This window comes from Hipposideros armiger, unplaced genomic scaffold (genome assembly GCF_001890085.2).
Source record: "Hipposideros armiger isolate ML-2016 unplaced genomic scaffold, ASM189008v1 scaffold_663, whole genome shotgun sequence".
Classification (NCBI taxonomy): domain Eukaryota; kingdom Metazoa; phylum Chordata; class Mammalia; order Chiroptera; family Hipposideridae; genus Hipposideros; species Hipposideros armiger.
Genome location: NW_017732013.1, coordinates 482412 through 495139, shown reverse-complemented (window position 1 = coordinate 495139; position 12728 = coordinate 482412). Strand labels below are relative to the sequence as shown.

The following is a 12728-nucleotide window of genomic DNA, read 5'->3' as shown; positions in this document are numbered from 1 at the left end:
GGAGAGCTCTCAGGAGAAGCTCCTGAGTGAGGGAGTAAAACAGGAGAGGCAGGGGAAGGAACCCCCAAATGATGTGGTCTTGAGTAAAGTCAAGCATTGGCTTGATTCACTGGGAGCTCTGGAGCATACATTGCACCTCAGAGTGGTCCCTGCTGGAGATAAGCAGCCTGGCCTTTTCTATCTGAATCAGTCCGTCCTAGGCTGTGGCTGTCCCCTGGGTGTGGGTGGGTGCAGAACCTTTTGGATAAGAGGTCTCCCGTCAGCCATGATAATTCTCCAGGGAAGGGGCAGCTGTGAGTCATCAGCAGCAAACACTCACAGCAGCCAGGGCTGGGCCACCAAAGGCTTCCCCTGTTAAAGATTTTTATAAGACTTTTAATCTTTCAGCCATCAAATTCCATTATGTATAAATTCCCCATTTATATATTGAGCAGCGGATTCACCATGTTTCAAGTCCTAGGCTATTCCTGAGGAGGAATAGCTGGAGAGAAAAACACTCATTCTCTGACCTCAGAAAACGTATACAAAAAGTAGCCTTCACTATTATCAAAAAGACAAGCAGTAACAAGTGTTGTGCAGCATGTGGAGAAAAGGGAAACCTTGTGCATTGTTGGTGGGAATATAATGGTGGCATAATGGTGGCAGCCATTATGAAAATCAGTATGGAGGCTCATCAGAAAATTAAAAATAGAACTACCTTATGACCCTGTAGTCCCACTTCTGGGTATGTATTCACAGAACATAAAATCAGTATCTTGAAGAGATATCTGCGCTTCCACATTTATTGCAGCATTATTCTATACCTAAGTGTCCATCGATGCAACAATGGATAAAGAAAATGTGACACACACACACATACATACATACATACATACGTACATACATACATACACACTGGAATATTATTCAGCCATAAAAAGAAGAAAATCTGCCATTGGTGACAACACAGATGGAACTTGGGGCATTTTGCTAAGGAAAATAAGTCAGATAGAGAAAAGCAAATATGGTATGATCTCACATGTGGCAACTAAAAAAACCCAAACTCATAGAAACACAGAGTAGAATGGTGGTTGTCAGGGGCTGTGAGAGCTGGTGGGGGAATTGAGAAGATGTTGGTTAAAGGGTACACATTTCCAGTGTCATGATAAATAAGTTCTGGGTGTATAATGTAGAGCATAGTTACTATAGTTTGAAAAAAACACACCAAAAAACAATGCTTGGCATATTGTAACTCTAAAAAAAAAAACAAACAGAAAAGAAAAAGTAACCTTCAGTTGTTTACTCTAATTTTCTTCAATATTTTTACCCATCTAAGCTACTGTTAAACAAACTGTGTTTTGATACCTCTTTTATTGTTATAAACGTATAAGTAATGAGCTTATTTATTTTCCATATACAGACTGTAAATAATTTAAAAATATACAGAAAACAAATGTATTTTATAATTTATTTATAATAGTGCTAGTTTATGTATCCCAATTTGGCTATTGCCATTTTATCTATTTGAAATTTGTCAAAATCCAAGAAGCAAAATTTTAAAATATTCTTAAAATTGATTTTCAAAAGTTCATATTCTAAACGTCATACACTTAAGTCTTTTCCTCATTTAAGACCTGATTACTCTTACTCTACACATCACTGTTGTAATCTTTGGGATGTGATTCCCACACCATGGCAGATTAGACGATGAAACTGAAAGCATGGAGAAGGGCATTGGTGTCAACCTGATGGCAAGTCTAACCCTGAAAAAAGACTGAGTGAGCCAAAATTCCTACTCCGCGTAGTAGGTGTTGTTACCAACAAGCAGAAATTCTGAATTTAGTGCATCACAGGAACATGCGAAAACGCATTTTGCAAAGTCAAGTTAGGAGTCTTCCAGCTGAGGTCCAAGGCTGGTGGAGCAGAGACAAGCATCCCCACTTGGGCCCATCTGAATTCCTGACCCACAGAATCCACAAACCTAGTAAAACGTTGTGCTTTATGTCACAAAATTTGGGGCGGTGGATTAAGCATCCATAATAATCGGGACAAGAACCAACCCTTCGTGTGGCAGGTCCCAGTGTGAAGCACTTGCATATTATCTCTTTACGCCTCACCAGGATCCCAGGAGGAATGTATGGTTATCACCATATTACAGGCAAGAAAACTAAGGCACAGTGAGGTCAAGTCACTTGCGGATATACGCTCACACTGAGCAGAGCAACAGGGACCGGAACCCTGGGAGGCTGATCCCGGAGCCTGGCTCAAGTCTTGTCTGGGGTGGCCCCTGCCCTGAGATGGCAGAGAGGGAATCTCCTCTCTCTCCCTGTGCAGCCGCTGACCAGCATAGTGACCCGCGTCTGCCACCCCATCCTCCAACCCCTCGCCACCCTCCCTCTGGAGGCTCTGCCTCCTGTTTCCTTGGCTCTGTCCGTTCCTGGGCTGATCTCAGGGAGCTGTGGCCACGGAGACAGGAGACCCGCGGCTCAGACCTCCTACCTGGGAGCTTTGTGGGTTCACAGCCCCCGCTGCTACCTCTTGAATCCACCGCCCAGTTTGTGCAGGCTCCTGATTGCCTGCATGCTGCTCCCAGCCAGGACTGGCGGGGTGGGGGCGCTGGTCAGGCCCCTTCCCGCCAACACCAGGGAAGAGTGGGGCCCTCCTTCCCCTTCCTTCGCAGGGGCCAGACCCGTGTCGCCGTCTGCGTTTGAAGGCGCCCCCTGCCTCCTCCCGTCGCCTCCCCGTCATCCTTCACAGGCGTCCCCTCCAATAAATCTGTACGTCTAACCCGGTTTTGGGGTCCATTTCTCGCAGGACCTGAGCTAACGCACAGGGTAACAGCACCACCTCCGCCCTCTGCCCTCTTCTATTGTCACCTTCTCTCCACTCGCTGCGCCCCCCACCCAGTGCTGGATCAGAGCCTCGTGGCGACAGGAACAACTTTACCTTGTTGACGCCATCAGCCATTGCCTGAAGCGTGAGCTCTCGGGGCCCATCCACTGTCTTTCCGTTGTCTGTCGGGCCCCAGCTGGCGCTGTAGATGTCAATCAGCTGGGGCATGTGGCTGATGGAGGAGGCCTCGATGATGTCTGTCATGAACGGCTGGTCCAGCATCCGGATACCTGTGGACACGTGCAAGCAGGGAAACAGCGTTTTGGTTCCCAGTTCACAGGAGACATGGTGGGGAGGAGAGCTCGAGTCCCCGCTGTGGTTGAATAGTCCGCCATCTCGGGTACCCTGAGACACGCTGTGGAATCCTGAGTCCAACCTGCGTGTGGTGTGTGGGTTGCAGATTTCTATACAACATTTAATCTTTCAGCCATCAAATTTCATTATGTATTAACTCCACATCTATTTATTGAACAGCTGATTCACCATGTTTCAAGTCCTAGGCTATTCCTGAGGACGGATCCTTCCTTCAAAGGATCAAGAAGAAAGCACAGACTGGCCCACCAGATCCTTTTTGAACCTCACCTTCGGCCTCTCCTTATGTAACTATTTGAAGACAGCTTTTTTACCCTAGCAAAGTTTACTAGACTTCCCAACTGGAGAAACTACCTTTGTTGAAGACATTCCTTGATAAGTCTGTTTCTAAGTGGAAGGTCAGGCTCCAAGGACTGGGTGTTGACTGGGGTCAAGTTTCAAAGGAGAAATAAAGCTACTGTGCTTTGACAGTGGGGGGAGACAATAAATATTAGATATTTAAGGAGAAATCCCAGGGGGCAGAGGGCAGAGGTCCAAAGGGGGCAGGAACAGTGCAGGTACACTCGGGGTTAGGAACTTTGGGGAGGACAGAAATGTTGCATGGGTTATTCTAAAATATACTATAGTAATAGTAATGGAGTGTGTGATACAACCACCTCCTCTTTCTACTGTAGGGCATCTTTGTAAAGTTGGTGCTACTCTCTGATGCCTTGTGGTAATGACTTTTTGCTGGGGAGCTGAAAAAGAGCAGAGTCCTGCAGTCTAGGATTGTGGGGGCATAAACCTGAGCTGGGCAGTGGGACACAGGGAGAAGGGGCATGCTGGTGGGCACCCATGGTTCACATCACCCTTTGGATGCCTGTAAAAAGCTTCTCCAGGGTAAACTAAGCAATAGCCAGTGGAATGGGCATTCTGTCCCTCCATCATTAACCTCAAAACATTGCTGTTTGGGGCCATATTGTTCTCTGCTTGATAAACTACTTTGTGGCAAGTAGCCTAGAATTTTAGTACAGCTGACGTAAGTCTTTCTGTCCACAGGATTTTGAAATGAAGGGCTGTACTCTGTCAAAGCTTAGATGCTGACCCTCCTTACCTGTCCCCCTATGGTCAAAGGACATTATTACACAAGCATCACTCTCTAAAAAGGTATGCAAATCAGTTATTGCAACAACTGAGATTCTTGCAGGGCATGTGCAAATGACATAAAATTTTCTTCTCTCTTAAGGTCTTTCCTCCTCAACATCTCATAGCCCACCCCTGTGACTGCATTGTAACTTCTCCCAGGGCTCACTCCACTCCTGACTATCTATGTGCTTAGTAGACATTTCCCCAGAAGACTTTCTGGTCCCTATTCTTCGGATCCTCCATTAGCATTGCACTTTTGGCCTTCCATTACAATCATTTATTTGTGTGCTTCATTCACCACCAGATAGCAAGGTCTGTGAACACAGGGCGTGTGTCTATTTTGTTCACTTCTGTGTCCTAGGGCATCAGCATTGTGCTTGGAATTTATCTTAAGCTTGATAAGTATTTGGTGAATAAATGCATGGTATTATTACTTTATTTAGTTGACTTTCTCCATAACTGAAATGAAAAGTCCAGAAGAACAAATAATAACAGATCCAGATAGTCTGTCCTCTACCATTAATTTATAAATCAAGTCAACACTTTTGCCAACAAATATCCAATTATAAGTTAACATCCTTTGTCCTGGAGGATGCTATTCCAGAATAAGTATAGTCTATGGTTCGAACTTTCTGGAAGCTCAGTTTTATGGTTCATTTTATAAAGTATAGGAAATTTCAAACTCCACCTTTCATTTTTGATCCATCTATATTTTACTTATTTAAAAAATTTGTTTAACAAAGGTAGCCAACACATCACAGACTAAACCAAATAATGCATCTGCTTCTTGCAAGAAGTCATGCCCACTTTGTGGATGGGGAAACAATGCAGAGTCTTGTATTCACTTTCCTGCAAAGAGGAAAACTCAGATGGTCTTGAACTTGTCTAGTGCCCAGATGACCAGGACTGAACAGCCACTTCAACTGGAAGTTGAGAGAAATTCAACCCTGGCCAAAGTAGGCCTGGACTGTCCCACATGCCAGCTAATGGCAACACTGGATTTTGTCATACAACCAGTGTGTGGTGTATCCAGCTGTGCCCTGTACCTTCTCTCTTTGCAGCTCTTGAACCTCTGCCTCTTTCTCTCTTCATACTCTCTCTGTGTCCCTTTGTGCTGCACAGAACATCATAGCTGGTGTGCATTAATCTTCTGACTGTTTCAGCATCAAGGGAGACAAGGGCGGCCACAGACTGGGAGCAAGGCTCTCATTCGTATTCAGGGGCCAGGCGCCCGACATTCTTTTAATCTCGTTATGCTCGGGAGGAATGAGGCATGCATTAATTGAATGAGACACAGCATTAATTTTTGCAAGAGACTGCACCATTAGCAGTAAAGACAAGCTCAGGGTGACCCATGGGTTTTTAGGGAGGGCCTTTCTTCTGTCCCTGGGTTCTCTAGGAATAACAGGGTGACAGAGAGAGAGAGAGGGGGAGAGAGAGAGAAAAGAGGGAAGGCAAGGGAGTGAGAGTGAAAGGCAGAAGGAGAGAGAGCAGACCAGAGAGCTAGGATGAAGTGTCTTCATGTTTGTAAAAAGCTCTATTGGCTGATGTGATTTGATGGTGAAGGGACAGTGCATATAAAGTATCTATTCCCCCATTCCAGGATAGATCACCGTTAATGACCAGTGGTAACTCTGTACCTCCCTCCTCCCTTAGGGTCTGGGCCTGCCTGCACAGTTTGCACTGCTGCTAGCTCTGGGCTCTAGGGGTTCATGGCTCAGGGGATTTGATCTAATCCTTTCTGCCCACTCCTATTATAAAAGGTGACCTTGTACCTGACACCAGGAAATGTTACATCTGTCCACAAACCTGTGTCTCTAATTGTCACCTTTTGTTGCTTATAAATATTAGTTTGCAGACTAAGGAGCAAATTCACGCTGATCTTGGTTTTAAGGATTTGAAAAAATGGTAATCATGATAATGGGTGATTTTTATTGGTTTATTTAAAAACTCAGATAAAATATGTGTAAACCCATGGAAATGTTATGAGTTTTATTTGCCAGATAGGTGTAAGCTATTTGTTCCTGGTGGAGATATTTCAACAATTGTCAAGAGTGTGGTTTTCAAACTCTTCAGAATCTTTGATCAAAGGAGATCTCATCCCAAAGCCCCATGCATAAACCTGTATGCTGTGGCTTAAAAAGGAAGGTAAGGTCAGTCTCACCTGGCCTGGAAGCACCCTAGGGCTGCTCTGAGAAGCACCCTGGTGCAGTGCGATAGAGTCCACCCTCAAGTTGCTTGCTGTGCCCCACCCCAGTTACTCTCTGACATCTTGCTTTGTTTTGTTCCTATCAGCAATCATTATCTTGATTATTTGCTCATTGTCAGAGTCTTCTTTTAGACTGTCAGCTGTGTGAGGGCAGGTGTCTTGTCTGCAGGCTCACTGCTGTATCCACCACCCACAGCAGAACCGGGCACATGGTAGGCACCCAACAGTAAGGCCCAGGTTTTTTTGGAACTGATTTGATTGCAATAAAGGAGCAAAGGTGAGATCATGCTGGTAGAAGAGGAGATACTTTCGCTTTCTGGGTAAAAAATGTACGTCCTTAATCCCTCAACTCCAACCATCCACCCATTCTTTCATTCAGCAGTTCATCTCCTCTACTTGTAGTGGGTTTCTTCACTGGCCCTCCTCTGTATTCCTTCCTTTCTTTCTATCATTTAGCAAATGGGGTTTGAGCTTTCACTGTGTACAGATCCTGTGTTAGTTGCCAAAGTGAGCAACGTGACCTCTGTCCTCGTGGAGACTGTTGTCTGCCTGAGGAGGAACATACTAATCAAATAACCATGCGCAAAAATATGCAATAACCAACAGTGGTTACTGCTGGGAAGGAAAATTCAACATGCTTTATCAAGTGTAGATGAGGAAACTGGTCCGGGAGGTGGTGTTGGAGCAAAAACGGGAGCCCGAGAGCAAGGAGGAAGAGCGGGTGACCAGGTATAGTGTCGGGGGAGGGATTCTGGGCAGAGGAAAGCGCATATGCAAAGGCTGACTAGTAGCAGGAGTGTGGCTACACTTTCTAGTTTATGTTTGTTAGAAGGATTTATCTAAATTGTATTTATCCAGAGGCTAACCATGTATGTATGGGAACTTATACAATGGAGGTGGCACCACAAATCAAAGGGACAGGATGGGTTATTGAACAGATGGTATGGGAACACTGACTCACTATTTGGAGAAAAATAAAACCAGACCCCCAGCTAGCATGACATACAAAGGTGGAATCCAGATGGACAAATGATCTCATATGAAAGTTTGGAAGATATTTGCATTGGTTAAAACTGATCAGGGGCTAATATCTAGGACATACCATGAACGCTTGCAAATCAACAAGAAAAAGACAAGAATTCCAGTGGGGAAATGAGCAGAGTTTATAATAGAAGAGGACCCACGAGGCTAACAGGCAAATGAAGAGATGCTCAGTGATTTTTTTCCTTTAACTTTCAGAAGACTTATTTTATAATCTCATCTCCACTTTCTTTTCTTTTTCTGGACTAAGATTCTATGGCACCTTAATTTTAGCCGTTTTTTTTTTAAAAAGACATGATAAAGAGAGACCCAGGACCTGGGAAGGACTTGGGACATTGCTGCCAATGCCTCCCCAGTCTGAAACTAAACACCTTGAAACTGCCAGAAACTAGCAATGACCGTGGTTGGCCACCAGGTGGCGATCTAAACATCCCCAGATCAGATTGTCCCTGAAAGGAAAGGTTCACTGGAAGAGTATGCTCATTTAGAATAATAAAAATCAGCCAACTTTTGAAATTGCCAACCAGAATAAACAAACTGTTCCCCCTAAATATGTAAGACTGAGGAGTCTGAAATTCTGCTTTTGTTGGGATTCTCGATTAACTCTCTAGCACTTCCTCATGAAGAATTCTTTTTTGACCTCTTGGGGGAAACCTAGAGAACACTGGATGCACTAAAGGGCACAGGACAGGGCACTACAGCTTTCTGGCCCGTGAGTAGTTAGAACCACCATGAGTGGTTACAGAGGAGCAAAGCCGGGTTAAGGGAGTGGAAAGGGAGAGAAAGGCGGCTGCTTTGCCGAGAAAACTTTTGTGTGGCTGGCCATGCCTCCTGCCAGCTCTGGTCTTGATTCCTGAAATTTCAAAGCATTGCTGCGAGGGTTTCAGAAAGCACAGGCCATATCTTTGAGGTATCAGGCTGCATTCACCCACCTTTGAGATTGGGGGTTAGTTAGCAGGTGAGGCAGAGGCTGTCGCACCCTGCCTGGATCTGCTGGCTCGAGCCAAGTGTCTTTGCCTGGGGGCATTCTCTGCCTTAGGCGTTGTGCTCAGTCCTTGTGAGCTGTTAGGCTGGACACCAGGGTGCCTGTGGCCCAGGAGACTTCCTCACCAATGAGGGATGTGAGCTGATGGATAAATTCCCAGCCTCCTCACCTTGGGGGTGCATTTCTGAAGGTGTCCCCATAGTCCCTCAGAGCCCTAGCCATCCATGGGAGCAACCAGCTCATCTACACATACTTCTTGGCTTCCCGCCCTTTGCCGCATTACCCTCACTCTTGCTTCCCGCGGTCACCTTCCAAATAAACTCCTTGTACCTGGAGGGAAGCAAAATTTGCCACCCTAAACTGCCTCTCTCTGGCATGAGGATTATTTTATTTTTAAGACATAAAAGACTCAAGAAGAACCTTTGACTTTCCCCTTACTGCCTAAAAGAATTTAGATAGAGGGGCTTTTCCAGGAAGGGAGCGCTCACCACAGACAACCATAATGTGATATGAACCTGGTGTGGTGGGGGATACCCTGCAGGGCCTAGAAATCAGAGTCCGCTCTGTGTCCCATTGTCTCTGCTGGCCCGGAAAACATTTGTTTATCAAACTTTGTTTTTCCATCTCTGTGCGAATTCCCTTCCTCCCCTTCAAAGTCCCAAACCACTACCCCCTTCTCCTTAGCTCAAGATGGCACATAAACTAAACTGCCTGATTTGTCTGTGGGTCCCATATTTTTATGGATTCCCCTGTACATATGTACATAATTAAATTTGGTTATTTTCTCCTGTTAATCTGTCTCATGTCAGTTTAGTTCTTGTACCAGCCAGAAGAGACTAAAAGGGTAGAGGGAAATTTCTTCTCCCTCTATACACCCAAATTCTTGTCTCAGGGTTTGCTTTTAGGAAATTCAAATGAAGAGAATTCAAAAGAATTAGGTACATTTGATGAACAGCTCAGATACTTTCAGAGAAAAAGATAGAGGAAGCAGATAGGGAACGGGACCCCAATAACCCCCAGAACACCTTGAGCTGCTCTAACTCTTAATTTTTGCAGGTAGTAGTTCTAAGAATGCCTGGTTCAAACAAACCAATGGCTTGAGGTATATAGACCCTTCAAAACTATTTTGAAGATAATAATTGTAAATGGGAAATCCAGGTTTGAATTTTTCAGTTGCCTCCAGTTCTGCTTTGTGAATAGAAAACCCATCTCGCCTCAGCTACCACCTGAGGGTAAGAGCCTTGCTTATAAAATATTAATCGGGTGATATTCTTTCCCCTGAGCTCGTGATAGCTTCTGACATTTTAATGCCAGCATTTTGGATGCACGCAAAGTAAAGAGAGCTGAAGCCCAAGGGGCAAAGCCTCTTCTATTTACATTTCAGAAGCTTCCAGATATATTCTTTTGTGAAATTCAGCACCCAGCTCAGGCAAGCCTCTTAGCAAACAGTGTTGAAAGAGGTTAATGGTGGGTTTGTATAGGTTGCTTTTGCTTTATTTAGATCCCTGGAATGCAAGTGTCAGCACAATGTATGTTTATGGTTCCATTAAATCACCAGGAAAAAATATGAAGACAGTTGTAAAAAAAGAAAAACAAGGTTGGATGACTCAGCCTAAATAAATTAAGAACCAATTTGATACAAAACTTGGAATGAGCCAGGAGCCACTCTGTTCTCCAGCAGCTTGTTGAAAGATGATAAACCCCTCTCTCATCCTCTTTCTCTCCCTCTTTTCTTGGTGTGGGGCTAGGACAGGTGTTGGTTTCTAAGTTTCTAGTGACTTGACACCCTCATTTCTAAAGCCCTCTGTAAAGATGGAATTGTTAAATATCCTTCCTGTGGAACTTAATAAAAAGGTTCTAGGTAAAATATATTTCCCGAAAGATGAGATACATTGTGCCAATCAGAAAAACAAAAAACAATAAAAGTTTTGAAGATTCTGAGTATGTTTATAACACTTTATACACATCTCTTTATATTGTACAGTGTTTGAGTCTCGTTAAGATGTTATTGATATTGACACAAAAGAGTACAGACAATACAGTTCCATTTATATAAAGTTTAAAAACTGACAAAACCAACGTTTGATGTTAGAAATCAGGATTCTGGTTATTCTTGTGTGTATAGGTAGTAATCGGGAGGGAACATGAGGAGGGTTTTTGGGATGCTGGTAATGGTAATATTTTGTTTCTTGATGACTACATGGATTTGGCCAGATTGTGAAAATTCATTAAGCGGTATGTTTGTGATCTGTGTATTTTTCTGTACTTATATTATACTTAAAATTTTTTTAAGTTTATTAATATTGCCATATAGGTTAAAATAAAAATATATTTTTTTCACTCTTGCTAAATCTAGGAATACCAGATATCCACCCACAGTGGGGGTTTTTGCCAGGCTCTGGCTAGCCTAGACACCAGGGTGTGATGCGTTTTGCGGCTGGTTGCCTGGAACAGGGCCTGCTGTTTGGCAGGGACAGCTTACCTGCGACCTTGGAATTGTATGCCACTCCGACTCCACAGATATTGTTGTTGGCTGCGGCAGAAACTTCTCCTGCACATCGGGTCCCATGACTGCAGAGAAAAATAAAGATGTTAGATACAGCTTCAAAAGACTTTGGAGAAAATTCCTTAAATTCTATCATTTGGAAGCCATTTGACTCCTTTCAATGGTCCAATTAGCCTGGGGCCAGCACATGCCCTCCCACCCCCGATTTTCCATCTGTGCATCCCAGGGACCCCCTTCTTCCCTGTCCCCCCTCCCAGCTGTCTTCTTGACCTTGACTTATTTCTACCCATAGAGGCTTTGCAGAACATTTCAACCTTGAAATGTGATCTTTACTTTAAATTTTGAAGTATCTTCCTGCAGAAAATACACTTACAGGTTTCTGGTGAAAAATATAAGACAGGTTTGTGCTGACTGGAACAGCTCTGTTTTTTTTTTTAAGTACTAGAATTGTGGGGTGCTGCTTAATTTCAAGGCTGGTTCATCCATTGGGGTGTAATGCTGCCTGTCAGTTATGGGATAATCGTTACTTATATTTTTTGGATCATAGACTCCTTTGAGGATGTTTTGAATGCTATAGATTTCCACCTTCCTCCAGGGATTAAAAAAGCATATATTGGCAGCATTTTGCATATAGTTTCAAGAGGTCCACAGAACCTTTGAAGCTGACCAGATTAAGAACCCCAGGCATTTATTAGATAATCTTTCTGAGGTTTGCCTGGCCTTATAATCCTGAGCAAGGCTTTCTCAGGGCTCATGTTCTAAAACGTTTTCTGTAACAGACACCATAATTCCATTAACTATCTCCCTTTTGCTTGCTTACTCTTCCCTTATACCAAAAGGTTCCAAATAATTCTTCCCCTTGTGTGTATATTTTCCTTCTCCTTGAATCAAGCTGGCCTGTTGTCTTCATTGACCCATAAAATGCAGTGGAAGGGTGATATACCACTTTTTAAGAGGACTGGCAGCTTCCACTTCCATTAGCTGGTGCCACAGAGAGCAGCTTGAACTAGCCCAGGAATAGAGGAGACCACATGGAGAGAGGCCCAGCAACCTCCAATGTTCCAACACCTCAAATGAGATGCCCTACGTGTGAGTGGAGCCATCTTCTTTCTCTAGACCAGCCAGGTCACCCCAGTCAACAGCAAGTGGAGAAAGACAGGCTGTTCCTGCCCAGGGTACAGTTCTGTGAGCAAATAAGTGCTTGTTCCTTTTAAAGCCACTAAGTTTTGGGGTAGTCTGTTAAGCAGCAATAGAGAATTGAAATAAGCATAAACTCTTAAGTCAATCAGAATGCATGTTTTAACTCTAAACAGCATTCAAGATGTGGAAGATTCCACTGGTACAAGTCACCTGAAACTACCAGTCCTGACCCTGAAAAGTCCTTTTTAATGGTCTGTGAAGCAGCTAAGGGATTAAAATGTCTCATTACCAAGTCTGCTGGAACAGTATGAGCATGGCCTATCAAAGGGCCATGGTAGCGAGGGCTGGCTTTTCCATTCACCATTCAAACTGTGGCGCACAATAAGGAAATGTGGGTGCAGGGGATACTGGCTACAGGGCCCTAGGGAGTTTTGATTTCTGCAGTGTTGACTAGTGTACTGTTTGCAACATCCTCTTGGTGCAAGCAGTGCTATTGCACCAGCCCTTAAAAAAAAAAAGAATATATATATATATATATA

At 44.0% G+C, this 12728-nt stretch overlaps 1 protein-coding gene across 1 annotated transcript in view; it reads right to left on the bottom strand.

The window, feature by feature from the left end:
• The window catches only part of PCSK2 (proprotein convertase subtilisin/kexin type 2), a 294044-nt gene that overhangs the window by 47632 nt on the left and 233684 nt on the right, over positions 1-12728 (bottom strand). The window contains exons 7-8 of the mRNA XM_019626211.1: positions 11026-11114; positions 2926-3101 (exon numbers count right to left, since the gene is read on the bottom strand). Coding sequence (XP_019481756.1) covers positions 2926-3101; positions 11026-11114 — 265 coding nt within the window. The remainder of the gene's footprint in view (positions 1-2925; positions 3102-11025; positions 11115-12728) is intronic.